Source organism: Neolamprologus multifasciatus, chromosome 23 (assembly GCF_963576455.1).
Source record: "Neolamprologus multifasciatus chromosome 23, fNeoMul1.2, whole genome shotgun sequence".
In the NCBI taxonomy this organism is placed as follows: Eukaryota; Metazoa; Chordata; class Actinopteri; order Cichliformes; family Cichlidae; genus Neolamprologus; species Neolamprologus multifasciatus.
In genome coordinates this window covers 10,383,251-10,401,813 of record NC_140460.1, presented here as the reverse complement: position 1 = coordinate 10,401,813, position 18,563 = coordinate 10,383,251, and the positions used below count along the sequence as shown (strand labels likewise).

Sequence of the window (18,563 nt, the reverse complement as noted above, 5' to 3'; positions counted from 1 at the left end):
CAACATTATTATAATGATGCAGGATGCTAATCTCCAGTATGAGCCCTATATGCTGAACCAAAGGGATGCTTCAGAAATGTTTTAGTCTCTCAGGATGTCCTATTTGCACTCTCCTTGCTCTACGTGTGATTGGAGACCAGCTGAAGATCCTGACACTGACAGCAGAACCATGACAAAATAATCTAACCTTACGGTCTCACCTTAGCATCATGGATCCCTGAGACCTCCTCAAAGGTCTTCTCTCCCACCATGACAGCAGCAAGGTTGGCGGTGTAGCTGGACAGCACCAGCAGACAGAAGATGGCCCACAGGTTCATCAGGAAGCGGCCTGTCCAGCACTTTGGGGTCTTAGAGGAGACGGTGCGCCCGAACAGGATGGCGTAGCACAGGTTGAGAGCCGATGAGTAAGAGAATACCCTCACCCGGTTGCGCCCATGAGGTGTCATCCCATAAGGACTCTTCCACTCGTAGAGCGTGAGGAAAAGTGCAGTGATGTGCAGCGCCAGGAAGATGCCCACCCACATGGACCAGTGCAGGGGCCACATGAAGGCCCCGATGGGGGCCGCTGTGTCCTTACTGCGCACCAGGATGCCCAGGCTGGTGGAGAAGAAGGGTGAAGTGAAGTCGATCACCCGGCTACGGGCAGAATTTATGCTAAATGAGGTGACGGCCATGTCTGCCAGACCATTCAGGAGATCTCCCACCAGCCCGGTCCAGCGCCCTCCCTTCCAAGCTCCATACTTTCCGTCTCCGACGATGTAAAGGTCAAACTCAAAGCCTAGGTCCTCAGCCAGCTTCTCCAGCAGGTCTATACAATATCCATAGCAGCACTTGGTGTAGTCTCTGGGTAGCAAGCTGCTGTTCCCAACTGCCACTTCCCTGAAGTATCTCTCCAGGGTCTCTGAGCTGTTAGCGGCAGCATCCAGGCAGAATTGACCAGCCGGGCAGCTGCCCTCGTCGTCCACGTCCCGCGTGAACACGAAGGGATGTTCCACCAGGGTTACCACCCGGACCCGACTCCCTGCCACCGGCAACCCTGCCCTCCACCGGCCCCTGGTCCTCCCACCCATCCCATCCATCCTGTGGTGAGGCTTGGGTCCTTGCCACACTTGCTGGTCCTCCACCTGCAGCGAGCCATCCTCCCAGCTGCCTACTGTCACCCAGGTGGGTTGACCTAGTGCGTCCCGCCGCAGACTCCAGATATGGAATCGCTGCAGAGTAATAACCTCAGACCAATTCTGGTGGACTCGGACGGGACCGGTGAGTCCAGAGAAAGATGTGTTTGACAAAAACCTGCAGCAGAAAAAAAAAAGCGGGTTGCATGTGAGTGGGGGCAGGGCTTGTGAGCAGTGCTGTTGGATCATTGTCTACTGAATTATCAGTTTTTAACTGAGAGCAGAAGAAAATGGATCACAAAATTATCAGTCAATAGGCTAATAAATAAATATGATGTATACTTTTCAAACATGGTCTCTTAATAAAAAATTACTCTCCCACTGCGATCAACACTTGACCCCGTCTAACTTTAACCATAAAAACTACATTTTTAATACACAGATGACCCTGATGTGTTTCCAGCTCTGATTGGTCAATATGATGGCAGACACAATGTTTCCACTGATCATGAAGAAGTTTTTTGGTTCTACAGATAATGTAACTGTCATGAATCGCTGTATGGTAGGCAGGAGATTGGACCCGAAATGCAGGACTCTCAACCAGAGACGGGCAGTAACGCGTTACTGTAATCCGATTACTTTTTTCAAGTAACGAGTAAAGTAAGGGATTACTATTGCAAAAAAGGTAATTAGATAACTGTTACTTTCCTGTTAGCACGCTGCGCTACTGCGTTACTAAAACCGTGACTTTTTTGCAAGAGTGTCTCACGACAATGACATAAGCAAGTGCGATGTTAGTGGCAACAGCTGTGCCCAGATCAACAATGGATAATATAACGTGTGCGGGAGAGAGTATGAGTGTGCAGCATTTAAAGCGTGGAAGTACTGACCTTACTTTGAGTTCGATTCTGTAAAAAGTGACAAAAACATTAGCGTCTGCTGTTCACTGCCTGGGAAGAAAACTTCTTTTTTACAGCGAAAAAACCCCCTAAACTGCCGAGCAAGCACCGAGAGTGCGCTACCACCTAATGGGAAATTCACAGAGAAACTCCCAGATCCTTCCACTGACTGCTGCGACACATCTGCACCAGGGCAAACCTCCTCCACTCCTGCTTTACAGGTGAAAATAGAGCAACAGGACCGCTGAGTCTTTGATTTTATTTATTTTCTGCTGTGTTTTACTTGCATCTATTTGAGAGAGTGAGTGTAAACACAAAAAAATATTTTATTTTATATGCTGGAATGTGCAGAAAATAGATTTAAATGTTAAACAAATTTCTTCCAGTCAGAGAATATTTCATATAATGAAATTTTTGCTTGATGCATAAAGTTAAAAGATTAAAACTAATAAAACCAGTTTTAAAAAGAGACTTTTTCATTTGATTACATTTTATATGATGGATTATGTAGAAAAAGTAGAATTGGGCTGAAAGATCTATCGCTTTATTACCTATTCATGTTGTAAATCATGTTTTTAAAAAGTAACTAATTACTTTTGAAAATAAGTGATCAGTAAAGTAATGGGATTACTTTTTTGGGGAAGTAATCAGTAATTAGTTACTAATTACTTTTTCAAGTAACTTGACCAACACTGCTCTCAACACAACTGGGTGAACTCAAAATGTAGCTTTATTGCTGACTCAAGGGAAAATGATACAAAACTATACTGGGAAAATATAAACTAAACGCACAGAGAGGCACACAAGGGAACACACAGCATGAGGGACTGAGGGAGACTCTGACATAAATACACAGAAAACTAACAAGGAACGTAGGAGCACACAGGGAACACAGCTGACACGAATCATAATAATAATGAGACAGGGGAAGAACAAGCACAACATGACGGACACAGACAAAGACTATCAAAGTAAAACAGGAAGTACACAGAGATGTAGACCGGAGAGGGAGAGAGAACATGAGGAGCACGAGGGAGAGAGGCAGGCATGACAGGCTGGGGAAAACATGATGGCACAAGAACTCACACAACCATATAAATGCAGACACCCAGGTGGAGAAACAGAAGACAACAACACAGGGGGAATACTGAACAGAATAATGTAGGAAACCTAGAATAATCCTTAACATAATGCAGAAAATGACAAAAAGCACAGGAAACTTAAACCGCTGGGCCAAAATGACCCAGAACCATGACAATAACGTGATGTTTGTGTCAGAGATGGTTTTTAATTTGTAAATTGTCCTGTGTTTATTCTCATGTCTTTGGGGCATTTATAACCAAAAATAATACCATTGATTAAGAGTTTCAGGTTTCAGGACATCACTATGAAAACTGTAAAAAGTTAAGTTAATGTGGAGTTTCATTGACAGAGCTCTCTGTGACAGATGTGAGCAGATATGCAGTCTTGAAGTCTTTAACCTTAAACAACCTGAACAAAGTTTAAGTGTTCTTAGATCCTCATGTTTGATGATTCTAACATTAAATGTTTCACTTCACATTTTACCTTTTCTTCTCCTGCAGCCGATAATCTGTCTGCTCTGGTTTTATCTCAGTCGAGTATAATTTAATTTACTGTGAATGTGTTTGATCTGCCTTTATGAGGAATCCCGGCATAGCAGCTAAACCTTTTATCCTTCTAAAACTTGCAGCTCTGTTTCATGTACACCACAGTATTTGATGCAGCTTTCAGAGTTTCCTGCAGCTCGTGTGCAACTGTTGGTTTTGGTATTTGACAAATTTTCGCTTTCACACCTTTAGGAACTGATATTCTCATAGTAGAGTCAGTGTCTGTTTTTACTTTTTTTTTTTTCTATAATTTAAAAAAGTATTCGTTTCATTTTTGCACACCAACTCTTGTGGTCATAAACTGTAAAATTATCTGTGTTCACATGTTTATAACTGAAAACTAAGGCAGACTGATGATATGTTTAACATGTTAACCTGTTTTAATGCAGGATTCACTTAAAGAACTGATTTCTCTGACTCAGTCAAATATGAGGAACCCAGTTTATCAGATTCTGCATCTAAACTTTGGACATCTAAAGAAAGACTGAAGAGCTCATATTCTTGTGTTCTGTGAAGAAGTAACAGATAAAGTTAATCTGAACAGAAAACACATCTTTAAACATGTCCAGATGTTTAACATAAAAGCTAATCATTCACTTCTTGACCGCACAAACAGCTGCTTACATGATGCTGACAGAGGAGAAAGAGCATCTCCATCTCACGTTCAGTGTTAGAATAAAACACAGTGTTAGAATCCAGGAGGACACCATTAGAAGATTGAACAAACATTAATGAAGCTCAGCTTTTAAATAAGAAAAAAAATAACATCAAAGTGCCCAATCATCCAGGTAAGAAAATCCCAAAAATGTTGATGTTGTTCATCTGGACGTAGTGTTTTTAGTAGGAGAAACGATTCATATTCATCCAAGTGGCTTCTTCAGTCTCAGCTGACTGCAGGTGTGCCCAACCTTATAAATAGTACATTTATGTAATGACTGTAACTAGCCCACTGAATGAACAGTTTCTTCATCATTAATATGAAAATTGTCATAACCACTGATCAGCAACCACTGATCAAAGACCACGAGTACCATTCACAGAGAGTTAGGAAATGGCTGCAATCACAGCATTGTAAGAGGGTGATTGATTCCAGTCAATTGAGGTTTTTTTTCTTACCCCTCCCAATTCAAATGCATCAGACTTCTTCCTATCTGTGGAAGGCCGTTTACCTCAGCTGCCAATACTGGGTGAGAAGTATTTGCCTTGATTTACTTTTTTTTTTTCCTGTCCAGCTCAGCACTGTAGCAATCAGAATTATTGTCTCAAGGCCAAATAAAATGCCCAACGGATTTATTTTTCCAATTGGATCATTATTGGTCAACTTGATCTTTATTATTATTATTATTTATTTATTTATTTATTTATTTTTGCTTTTAGGTTTTGACAAACACATGATTGGGGGATAGGAAAGGGAAAGACGTAGACTTAGAGAAGTTCAAGAAAAGGAGAGGGGAAAGAAAAACAGAGGGGAAGAGGGACAATGAGAAAAGACATTAAGAAGTCCACTGAATCACCTGCTGGAAGAAAAAAAAAGAAAACAAGCAAAAAGAGAACAACACAGTAGGGAGACTACAGCAACAACCTAGATAAGATAAATATAGGTAATAGTAAATAATAAATATTGAATGTTACTGAGCAGCACGCAAGACCGACAACGCACGGTATGCTTTGAAGCAGGAGCCAAGAAAAATATAGTGTGTGTCTGTGAACACCTGTGTGTACACCTGTGTGCGTGAGCATGCTTGTATTCAAAAAGTTTCTCCATGTAACTATGTGATAGAGAGTGTGGGGAGCCATAGCCCTGCCCCCCAGGACATGAAGCAGGCATGGAGGAGATCCAGGCCCCAGACATCTAGAGGTTCAAGGAGGAGGTCCAAGGAGGACTACTGGAGGGGCAGCCGCACCATCCTCCTGGAAAGAGCTGAGGAGAGCCCCATACAGGGGGTCACCCAGCAGCTGCGGTGCAGAAGCTACAGGTGACTGTGGTGACGTGCCCGCGGGCCCTGCCGGCAGCCAGTTGCACCAGAGTGGGCAGAGCCCCGGGCCCAGAGGCCCGAGGTCAGAGAGCCCCCCACCCTCCGGAAGGAGCCCGACCGAGCCACGTGCACCAGGCCCTGTCAAGCAGCCACCAGGAGTGAGTCAGTGCATACCTGAGCACCCAGCCCCAGACACCAAGAACCACCAATACACCGACGGCTGAAGGCATCAGCCACCAGCAGGGAATGTGGTGGGGGGAGATAGACCCCCGCACCTGGGGGCCTGAGATGTTCCCAGAGAGGTGGAGTCTAAGACCCGACCTGACACATAGACATAGACAAACAGACACACACAGACACAAACATGCATTCCTGCCCTCATGCACACATATACCAATAGTCAGCACTCGCCCAACATGGAGACAAACAGAAATGAACACTGTATACCTTGATTTACTCTTGATTAAACTTTGCAAAAGGAGTCCGATATGAGTCAGAAATGAACTTGTTTATCCACATTTTCGTATGCAGCCCTGACTTCATTTCAGGAGATGAAGCTTAATGTGAGGAGGAAGAGGATGAAATTTTACTAAGGTTACTATGTTACTTGAAAAAATTTATTTGTAACTAATTACTGATTAATTCTCCATTTTCAAAAGTAATTAGTTACTTTTTAAAAACATGATACACAACCTGAATATGTAATAAGGCAATAGACCTTTCAGCCCAATTCTATTTTTTCTGCATAATCCATCATATAAAATGTAATCAAATGAAAAAGTCTCTTTTTAAAACTGGTTTCATTAGTTTTAATCTTTTAACTTTATGCACATTGCATCAAGCAAAAATTCAATCCTATGCAACAGTCTTTGACTTGAAAAAATTTGTTTAACATTTAAACCTATTTTCTGCACATTCCAGCACATAAAATATTTTTTTGTGTTTACACTCACTCTTTCAAATAGATGCAAGTAAAACACAGCAGAAAATAAATCAAATCAAAGACTCAGCAGCACTGAGTCCTGTCGCTTTTAAATCTGTTGTCACCTGTTTAGCAGGAGTGGAGCAGGCGGAGGTTCGCCACAGCGGTCATGTCAGTGGGAGGATCCGGGTACTTCCACGCTTTAAACGCTGCATGGTGATACTCTCTCCCGCACTCTATATATTATCCATTGTTGATCTGCACACGTCTGTTACCACGAGTGGTGCACATGCTTACGTCATTGTCATGAGACACTCTCACAAACAAAATCGCAGTTTGTGGGGCAACCGTGGTTCAGGGGGTTGGGAAGCTCATCTGTAACGGGAAGGTTGCCGGTTTGATCCCCCTGCTCTCTCTGTCCTGGTTGTTGTGTCCTTGGGCAAGACACTTTACCCTACCGCCTTCTGGTGTTGGCCAGAGGGGCTGATGGCACGATATGGCAGCCTCGCTTCTGTCAGTCTGTCCCAGGGCAGCTGTGGCTACAACTGTAGCTTTCCTCCACCAGTGTGAGAGTGAATGAATAGTGGAATTGTAAAGCTCAACCGGTTTTTAACATGCGGCGCAAAGGAAGCCGATCGGATCAGGGTCTTTTTTCTGAACGCTCCTCCACCTGTTCCCAGCCAACTTCAACTCCTAGTGTCCCCTTGCCACCTTTTATTCAGTGACAAACAGTTTCACTAACACCCATTGTAAACCCCCCCTGCGGTGCGTCATAAAACTAAAGCACTGTGTGTGTGTATGTGTGTGTGTGTGTGTCTTCCTGCTGATGACAAAGTGTCATCTCCCCTCACCCTGTATATGGTGTAATCCCTTTAACGGTCCACCATACACAAGCATAGGTGAGGCCATAAAGGGGAGGAAGTTTACTAAATAAGAAAACAGAACCTTCACATAGGATGTGCCTGCAGTTAAACACCATAGCCTCCCCCACCATTCTACATGTGGGGGAGGAGACCAGAAGAATATCTAAACATGCAGTTTGAAACAAGGTTTACAAATTTAAGTACAATAATGACAACTATTATCAAAATCAACCTAACAACTACCTCTGGTTGTCTCGTTCCTTCATATTTTTGCTTCTTTCTCCTTCGATGATAGCACAGGTATGATGCTTTATATCTTGAGTCTGAAGGCGCAGAAAGTAATTTAAATGTTCCTCATTCACACATGAACGCATGTAATTTCTCCTCTCCTCCGCCTTTCGCTTAGTGTGTATGTGGCCGGTCTCTCGTCACCTATGTGCAAAACCAGTAGCCAGAAGGAAGATGTCCTTCCCAGCCATGGTATTCAAATATGGTGGAACATGGCGGATTTCGCAAACTGGCAACTGCTCGTGTGCATATTTAATAGATTGATCATAGGTCTATGTGTTAGGTTACTGATAGCTAAACTTATCAGTTTTTTGGAAGTTACACATTAATCTATTTAATAGAAAAATACTTTACTCATAAATATATCTTAAAAAATGTCTGACTGCACCTTCAAAGTCTCTCAGAGTGATGAGAAATGCTGGCACCACTTTGGATCTCATGTTCAGAAACACACCTTTGGTTAATGGCAGTAACTGGTTCAAATACATCAATGATCCCCATGAAGGAAACATTCTGGTTTCCATCAACACATTATTCTTCTGAGGCTGCTGGAGGTCAGAGAGTGTGAACTGTAATAAACTTCCTCATAAATAACAGCTAGATCCAACATGTTTATTTCCAACACACGCACTGTATATATGAATATAAGGCAGTATTAATATAAACTCCTCCTGCCTGCAGGTGTGGATGGTGTAATCAAAGTCACCTCTTTTTTCCATCAAACAGTTGCTGGAGCTGAATCTCAGTGCTGACAGTAAAGCTGAAATTACTCATTAAATCTACCATAAACATTAATTGCTGCACTACTTTCTAATTATGAGAAGAATTCATGTTTAATTCTGAGAACAGAGTGATGTACCCGTTCCTTTCAGTCAGGGCAGCTTCAAACATGAGACACACAGAAGGGTGACACTGGTCTGTCGATGAGAGCCGTGTTTTATCTCAAATGCTGAATCTGGGACGATCTTCGGCTGCATTCGAGCCTCTCTGTACAGTCTGCATATTGACGCCTACCTCTGCAGAGGCTTTAATCCTGTTACAGCTTCCTTCTTATCGGCTCTGCCTCCAAACGAGCTCAGCTGCTGTGTTTGTGACAGCCTCCTTTGTTTCAGCACTGCTTGCTTCATAGTTCAGTCACGTTCCAGAAGGTTAAAGGTTATTTATCACCAATAATTGATAAATAGGGGTCCAGGAGTCCAAAAGGGCTTTTAATAAGATTGTAATTACTCTGTAATTAATGGAATTTGAATGCATTTCAATGCAATTGATGGAACTTCAATGCAATTGCATTTTACAGTACAGTACAGTAGAGACAAACTATACTATAGTTAATTTTAAGTACTGCATGATTTCTTGGTTATTTTGGAGAAAAACAATATTTCCCCATCTTGCATCTTAAGCACACTTTGCTTTTCAGGGCTTGGGTCGTATTATAAAGTGTTACTCAATGTTTTTTAATTAACTTGATAATTAAATAAAATTATTTTGTCTCCGTAAGGGAAACTCCTAAACCATCAGCATGGCAGACTGAGGCACAGACTGATGAAAAATGATTTCTTCTGTGCTGTTTTTGAAACAGATTTATATAAAACTGTATTAAGCATGGAGAGTCAAAGCTCTAAATGATCAGGCCTGCTTCATGTGACTACCTTACTGTAAGTCTTCAGCTTCAGGTGTGCTCTAAGATGAAGTCCACCTGGTCCTCCCTGTGAATCCACAGCTCTAAGAACACTGGGAGAGTAAAATCTTTTCTTTGGGTTGTGATGTTTTTTTTCCTTGCTTAAAAAGCTATGAAAACATCAAATCCAGAAAGGTGAAACCAATTCTGTGATGATATCTAAACTGAGAGACTAAAGTGTCCTCTTACCTGGACAGGTACTGTCCTGATGTCAGCAGCTCGTGCTTGTTGGGTTTGTCGTAGCAGTTCATCGTGTTCTGGATCAGAGCCAGGTCCGGCCTCACCGCAGTCGCCGCAGCAACAGCCCTGGTGATGAGCTGCAGGGCGTCTCTAACGTAGTAGTCAAGCGGTTTCCGTTCCACCTCACCGTAGGCCAGTAGGCCAAGCGGCAGCCCGATGGTGTGCAGCACGTCGGGGCTGAGCGGCTGACCCAGCACCCAGTGTACCATGGGTAACGTCAGGCCCAGGTCCTGGGCGCTGCGCAGCACAGCCGCTGCGCACTGCGGGTCGGCCCCAAACAGCAGTACTGAGGCTGGTGAGGCTTGGTTCTGCCGGAAATGTCGAGACAGGAAGTCGTGGATCTGCGTGTCATCGTGAGCCAACTGCGTCAGGTTCAGCAGGGCTCGCAAGTGCCAGGTGACCCTCCTGCCGCCCTCCCACGATGCACTGCTGTGATGGTCTAGGAGCTGCAGAAGACCCCGAGCCTCCTCCCAGCCCCGACACAGCACGGCAGTCCCCTCCCGCCAACCGGACCGCTGCAGAACAGTCAGCAGCAGATCAGACAGACCGGACTCTGGAACACCCGTCACCATCTGCAGGTGGAACCGGTTCTGGAGGAGAACAGTTTTAGAAATGAGAATATCAATCAGATCAGTCAGTCCTGTTCGTGTCTGGAAGTTAAATCTGCTACTAAAGAGCAACGCTTCACAAACCCACACAAAACCACCAAGAAACAGCTTCCTGTTTCAAACCATCAGAGGAGAACATCAGAGAACAGACTCTGGTTTACATGTTCAGTTGGTCTTGGAAAAAAAAAATCTGATCTCACAAACGTTTATACATGACACACAAAACATACAGCAGAACATACATTCATTTAAAACAGCTTCCTGTGGGTTGAAGCAAACTAACTGAGGAGGGCACCTGTGCTGCTCATTTCCTGCTCCACCATTTGATTCCTCTGTGGCCACTTCACATGTTTCCACAAAAGCCAAGTGTTACTTCAGTGTGTGCGTTTGTTTGTGTTGTTTACACCACATTACCGGGTGTTCACACTGTAAGACCTTCCTGCAGGTGTGTTCAGGTATGATAATCAGTCCTGCCGTGACCTTTGAGCCAGGCACTCACCTCAAAGCTGCTGATGTCTCAGCTCAGGTGCGGCTGCAGGTGATCAGTTTATCACCTGCAGCCGCTGATGCTTGAAACCATCAGACAGCTGAAGGCAGATCAAAGAGATGCTGCTCTCTCTGTTGCTATGGTGATGCAGGACACGTCCTCTGTCCGTCACCGTGACAATGCACTGACAGGCGGAGCTTTAAGGATTTGAAGTGTCAGACCTGCGAGAACAGAAACGTTGGATTGGCCGTCAGGTCGACACCTCGCTTTACTGCAGTTCACCTCCAAATATGCAGCAGCACGAGGTCACCTGAGGTCACCTGATGTTACCTGAAGTCAGGATAATGTTTGGTTTTGAACAGATAAGGTTTCTGGGTACACTGTGATGTCATTTCCTGTTTTTACTCTCAGCAGTTTCAAAGGACCACGAAGAGTTCATTTTAAGAATGTTTAAGATTGAGGACTGTGGCCATGAGATCACAGCAGAATAACTGGGTTAAATCTGAGTTGAGACACCTGAAATCAAGAGGAGGATGAAGAGGAGAAGGAGACAAAAGCAGTTTGCTCAGGAAGATGATAATGATGATGATGGTGATGATGAAGAGCCCAGTGAATATGCAAGTTCCTGAGCTCCAGAAAGTTTTGTGCGGACTGCAGCATGAAACGTTTCCTGAGGAGGAACAAAAAAGCAGCTGATTTTACTCGTTTCACTCCCAGAATAAAAGCAGCCCTGCAGGCTCTACCTGTCCTAGGGCATCATGGGAAATGCAGGAAATCACCGATGGAGGCAAAAGGGCTGGGACGCTTGAAATTTTAAAACATGAACTCGTAATCCTCGGAACAAAGGGTCATTTCCCGTTCCCGATGGGATCAAATTGTCAATCCTCTCAACTGCATCTGGAAACGTTTCTGTGTGTGTGTGGGTTTGTGTGTGCGTAAAACACACTGTGTAGTTTTGTGTGTATCTCTCTCTCTCTCTGTGTGTGTGTGTGTGTGTGTGTAAAACACACTGTGTAGTGTTTTTCGTGTTTGTGAGTCTGTGTGATGTTAATCGCAGCTGCACAGATTTAACCACTGGATCACTGGATGTGTGTGATGGAGGAACAATGAAACACACACACACTGATCTGCAGTATGCGCACAAACACTTGTCAGGCTGTGATTTAAACTCTGAGCAGAATGCTGCTCGCTTCGTCATTTCAGAGGTTGTCAGGATGTCAGATGTTCTTCCTTTCATGAACATTTTGTGATCTCAGTACAGAAACCACAATATGAGAAGGAACAGAAGGCTAATAAAAACACTAAATATAAACGTCATCGCCTCTAACTCAGACATTTGTCCACGACATTCGCCCGGGATCAAACGTATTTGGGATAAACCTGGACCTGAGTTTTGATCTTCTGCTGAGCCTGCAGGTGCACCATGAAAAACTCATGAGAAGTCAACCACCAATGAGATCCTGACGCTGAGTTCCAGGTGCTAAATAAATGTATTCAAACACCTTCACACTGGCCGAGTGTGTTTCAGGCTACGTCTACACTAATCCAGATAAAATTCAAAACAATATTTTTGTCTAAAAACACTCCGCGTCCGCACTATCATTTTCAGGTTTTTTTTTGTTTCCGAACAGTTGTTCATCCACACTGAAACGACAGCAAACGCTTACATTGCTGTATTGTGGATGCGTGAAAAACAATTCGGCCTGCCTCATTTCTATCTGCTGTTTATTTACTTTCTGCCTCTTAGAAACGTCGCGGCAAAATGTCGAGGAAAAGAACCACGTTTTTTAAATGGACTGACAATGAGGTGGAGTTCTTGCTGCGAGTAACACAAAAGTACAAAAGTACAAAAGTTGCAAAAGCGAGTGAGAATTAAAGAATTTGAAGAAAAGCTATCTGGAGCATGTACAAACTGATATTAATCTTTAATAGGACTGTCAAAATTGAGACCAAACAAAAAAACTGCTCTATAATGCTCTCCGCTATCTTAGTTTAGTTGGTAACATGACTGCATCATATGACTAAAATGCGTCATTGTTTTCGAAAAGCTCCAGGTTCACAGTCCACACTGTGACGCAAAAACTGGGGTTTTCAAATGTATCCGCTTTGGAGAGCGTTTTCAAACACCTCCGTTTTCCTTGACCAAAAACTCCATCTCAGTATGGATGGAAGGTCAAACCTGAGAGAAAACGATGCGTTTTCAAACGAAAACGTATTAGTGTGGACATGGTCTTAGTGTTTGTGACTCACCTGGATACAGGTGGTATTTTTCAGCACGGAGCTTCTCCACCTTTCTCCAGGCAGTGCAGGTGCAGGTGAAGCTGAAGTGTGAACTCTGAGGTCTGTTTCTTATTTTGGAGCCGTCAGGCTGTCGGCTCCCTGCAGACTTAAATGAGGCCATCCCGGCCTTTCTGACCAGCCGTTTGGATGATAACTTGTCATCCTACAGGAGAACTGCAAGAAGAACAAACCCACCCTCTCTGATTTACAGAGTGAAACCTGAGATCATCTCCTGACAGGAAACACAGGTGAGACCTTAAACACACCATCAAACTCTGAGGAGTTTCTGTTTCGAAAGCTAAAGCTCACCGAAGAGTCGCTAAGACCAATGTGAATGTTTCATTATTCAACTGAGCGTTAACAGCAATGCGGAAGAAAAACTGTGACGTTTCAGGTGATGGAGATATGCAGCTGCTCCGAGTCTGAACAAAGTCAATCAATAAAACACAGAAATGAGATCAAAGCACACGCTGAATAAAAGATGAAAACGAGGAGATAAAAAGACAGCAGAGATGAAAGATTCACAGCTGAAACACAAACTGAGTTCATTTACAGCTAAACATTAGAAACCCACATCTGACCAGTGTTGGGTAAGTTACTTTAAAATAGTAACTTAGTTACATTACTAGTTACTTCTATCAAAAGTAACTCAGTTACTTCAAGTTACTCGTTACTTCCAAAGTAACTAGTTACTAGGGAAAGTAACTTTGGTTTTACTCAGAATTCTCTTGTTAATGTGTTGCTTCCATAACTTTGCCAGTCTTTTAGCTTGCTTACTTGCCACAAGTGCACTGTGCCACCTACCAATAGAAAGGAAAAGATATTACATATTTCCACGAGAGAAATCCCACGCCTGGACCGTCAATGACTGCTGCCATGATTCTAGCCTACGTCACAGCGTCATGTGCGCCTTTTACATCCAACACAAAAAACTGCAGTCGTGGTGCTTTGATTGTACTCAGAACTCAGAAATTCTGCCTTCTGAATAGGAAGATGTAGGTAACACCAGACTGCAGATGAGCTGCATACAGGGCTGGACGGGGACAAAAAATCGGCCCGGGCATTTTGACTAGAGACCAGCCCACCATTATAGGAAAAATCATAAAGCCTTTGAATGAAAACAAACGCTGTTGTGACAGTAATGTTCACTGTTTTGATGGTATATATGCATCAATCATTTGTTGTAAGATTCAGATAATTATTTTTTAAAAGCTAGACATTTTAAATGAGAATAAGAAACAAAAGTATTTCTTTGTGCCCACCTCTCCCTGTTAATGCCCCACCTGGCACCCCTGGCAAAACTTTGCTAGCTCTGCTCCTGCACAGTTACCAGCTGTCAGCTACCTAAAAAGGATCCTGGGGTTATCTGTCTCTCAGAAACAGTTCATAACTTCCCTTCAACTCATTTATGTCACCTAAAAGGTAAACCTGTATCTCCATCACCTGTTCAGCTTTGATGATTCAGTAAGGACATCTCCTGGTTTCATGTTTCCCTCTCACCAGATAAACAAACCGACATCATGACCAGCAGCTTTTTTTGCAGCTGTGGCTCCAGCAAACATCAGCTGATACTAGGAATTAATATTAAATAAATTCTAACAACAGCTGATCAAGCTTAAACGTGCTGCTGTTGTTTAACGCGACATCGGCTGGTTTCCTGTTTCTGGCGCAAAGTGGGCGATAAACAAACAAGAGAGCCGATCAGCTGATCATTGATCAGTTTTCATGATTGAAGTAGAAACGGGAGAGGGAGGGGGGAGAATGAAAGAAGAAGAGGCAGCTGTGCAGCAAAGACACAGAATAACTCCAGCTTTGTGCCTTTTTCAATGTAGCCGAATTACGGGACAAATTGTTCCTTTTCACCTCAATAAGAAATGCGTAATATTTTCTCTGAATACCAGACGGGACGGTTGGCAACTCTAATAACTTATGAACAAAATAAAGTTCAACATCATTAACTTCATAGCACCCACCCAGCTGTATAGAAACTCCGTCATGCTAGCTAGTACGCAGTACGGAAAAAGTCAGAATAACGAAAATAAACTCCACCTAAACTTGGTTTATATCTGACCCAGATAGACTGCAGGTCATAACTTCTTACCTGTAGTTCAGTTCACACTTGGACCGGCGGCCGCCTTGGGTCTCTTTTCCTTCTTTTCCACCTGCTGGCCTCCAACACTTGCTAATGTTATTGAATCTGTGGAAGCTCCGCGATAGCCACCACACGAAGTAACGAGTAACGACCCTATCTAAATCCCAGTAACGACTAACACGTTCCTGATTTTGGCATAATAACTAGTTACCGTGCTCGTTACCACAATAATAACGTAGTTACTGTAACGCGTTACTTAATAACGCGTTAGTCCCAACACTGCATCTGACTGAAGCTGAACATAACAGATTCAACAAGAAGCATCCACCTCAGTGACAAAACAGGAAGCAGGACGGGTCGCTTTACAGAGGAGCTGCTGAGAGAGTCTCAGATCATTCTGCGTTTCACCGAGGAAGGGGTTATTGATTGTCATGCTCAGCAGAAAGAGGAGCATCATCAGCATAGAAATTAAACTTTGATGAGGAACACCCAGCCTGAACTTGGTCCTTTCAGAGAGGATGGGGGAAAAAAAATCTTTCTAGCACTCTGAATTGACCCACTGCAACATCGAGAGCTGGTCAGAGGAGTGATGATGTTAGGATGCCTGGGTCGTTGACCCAGGGTTTTGAGTTTATTATATTATTTATCATTTCTAGTCTTTGGTTTCTTTGTTAGAGTTCTGTCTTATGGTTTATGTCTCTGTGTAATCCTTAGTTGCTATATCCCCGTGTCCAGTCAGTGTCTGTGTCTGCCCTGGTCCCACATCTCTGTTCCCTCTGTTGTAGTGCCTGCCTGTGAGTCTTTGTCTGTAAGCTCAGTCTGTGTTATGTTTCCTGTTTTACTTTGAAAGTCTGTGTCTCATGTAAATGCGTCTAATTTTTGCTTTAAGTTATTTTGTTATTTACATAATAATGTAGATAACCTAATAATGATCCTTATTGCTGTTTTAGAGGAGCGGTGCTTCAAAGGATAGTTGCAGATTTCTGTCAGAATCTGCAGATTATACAGTATAAATAAAATGTTAACGTTTCTTCAACGTTGTCTTCCCAGCAGTTTCACCGGATGGCCAGGAAGCGTTCGCGATGTCTTATCGGGCGCTTCTCCGGCGCTGATAATTGGCGTCTGTCTTGTGTCAGTGACGTAAAAGACGGATTTAATGCGACTTGACCATTCACACAGCAGTCGCTTTCTAAAACATCAGATATGTATCGGATTCAGTACCACACACGAAAGTGACCCAGATCAGATTTGAAAATATCGGATTTGTGCCGTTCACACTGTCATACCATGATCGGATATGGGTCGCATAGGGTCAAAAAAATCGGGTTTGATGCGCTTTCGCCTGCAGTGTGAACATAGCCTTAGTTTTGTTACCCTTTTGAGTTGAGCATTAAAGCTGTTTTGAGTTCACGTTCTGCCTCCGAGTGTCTGCACATTGGGTCCTCCTACTACCACGCCTGCCTGCACACAGCCTTCACATAACAGATGAAGCTCAGGACAGCCTTTTTTCCAGCCAGCCAAAGCAGAGTTTTAGCTTTGGGGGATAAAAGACATGTTTTTACACATGTCAGAAATACATTTTCAAGTATTTTATATTGTGCTTACACCTAACCCATAATCACACAGTTTAAACCAGGGTAAAAATGATGTGGTAGACTCAAAAGAACAACACAAATCAGTAGAGTGTCACAGTGGGACACGCCGCTAAGGAAAAATGAGGGAAAAACTAAACTAAACCTACACTGGGAGCAGCTAAACGACTATGACAATTAGAACATGAAACAACAATATGAAATTGAACAGGAACATGTGAAACATGAACGTAAAGAAAACTAAATCTGACGTGAGTATAAACTGTTTATACAGTTTAGGTTATAGGTTTATACTGTATTATATCAGTGTTGACACATCAGTACTTAGACGTGGAGCAGCAATGGCGCCTGTGTTTGGCTTTGCCGCCGCTGCTACAGCTCGTTGGAGGTGACAGTGTAGTTTTTCACTGTCGTCACTTGTTGTTTGCAATATAATTTTTGCTCTTTTGTATTCTGACTTTGCTTCTGCTGCTTTAATTTATGATCGGGATACACTGTTAAACATCAAAGACACAATGGAGAGCTACTGTGACAGCTGGGACAGCTACAGAAAAACTTTTCCTCCTCCTCTGGTGTGTTCCTCACCTGAGTGCGTGCTACTGTGCACAACCCGCGGCATTTCTACCCTCAAGAGACGAAAAAGGGGAACGAGGGCCGGCGTCCAGGTCCAACGTTCGCTCTATAACGAACAAATCCTTTATTCTAAATTATTTTTTTATTAAAGAGTCTCTAGATTTTATGTGTCTGACTGAGACGCATGTCCACTTAAATGAAATCTGCCCGTTTGGCTGTTCTGTCATTGGAACTCCGCGTCTTTTAGGACATGGTGGAGGACTTGCTGCTGTTTACCAGGACAGACTCATATGCAAACTGATGACCTCGGACTTCTTTTCTTCATTTGAGTCACAGATGATGAAGGTCGGTTCTCTGAAAACCTTTTACTGTATTTTAATCTATCGACCTCCTGGACCTGCTGGGGTCTTTCTAACCGAATTTAACGACCTTCTGACATTGATCATTAAACTGGAGAAGGTTGTAATATTGGGAGACTTAAACCTTCATATTGATGACACTTCCTGTAACACTGCTGATGAGCTCATCACTATCACTGAGTCTTTTAACTTTAAGCAGCATGTTTCTGGCCCCACACATACAAAGGGCCACACTCTGGATCGTTTTTTCTCTCTGGGTTTAAATATACATGATGTATGTGTGGAAGATGTCCATGTGAGTGACCATAGTTGTATATTCTTTAATTTGTCATTTTACGTGGATCCTTCACCTCCTAACTTGATGATCCAAAGGCGGATTATAAACCAGGATGCTGCTAGAAGGTTCTCTGCCATGTTTGTCCCTTGCATGGCTCAAAATGATATCGATTCACTTATTTTGTCTTTTAACAATCAATGTAAATCTATTTTAGATACGGTGGCACCTCTGAAACTAAATGTTGTCCATTCTTCAAATTTCTGTCCTTGGATAAATGAAAATATTCGAAATTTTAGGAGATATTGTCGCAAATTAGAACGTTTATGGAAGGCTTCCAAGCTTGAGGTCCATAGGGTACATCTCAAGGAATCAATTTTCTCACTTAACGACATGATAAAAAATGCCAGAACTGAATATTTTGCTAATCTAATAGCTTCAAAAAAGAAAAATCCCAGAGTATTGTTTGATACAATTAAAAACATTGTCTCTCCTGACATTCCTCATGTACCAGTCTATACTAAATCTGATTGTATTGACTTTTTAAACTATTTTGTTAATAAGGTCGCTGCTGTCAGGTCTAATATTTCTCCATCATCCTCTCAGTATCACACTGACACGTTGCTTACCTCTGATACCTGGTCCTCTTTCACTCCTGTTACCTTACAGGACATCAGTGCTCTGCTTGG

The 18,563-nt window shown here is 43.0% G+C and overlaps 1 protein-coding gene across 1 annotated transcript in view; it reads right to left on the bottom strand.

The window, feature by feature from the left end:
* Nucleotides 1-18,563, bottom strand: part of grin3bb (glutamate receptor, ionotropic, N-methyl-D-aspartate 3Bb) — a 61,596-nt gene that overhangs the window by 16,155 nt on the left and 26,878 nt on the right. Inside the window, exons 2-3 of the mRNA XM_085151707.1 lie at nucleotides 9,559-10,199; nucleotides 201-1,293 (exon numbers count right to left, since the gene is read on the bottom strand). Of these exons, the coding sequence (XP_085007833.1) occupies nucleotides 201-1,293; nucleotides 9,559-10,199 (1,734 nt within the window). The remainder of the gene's footprint in view (nucleotides 1-200; nucleotides 1,294-9,558; nucleotides 10,200-18,563) is intronic.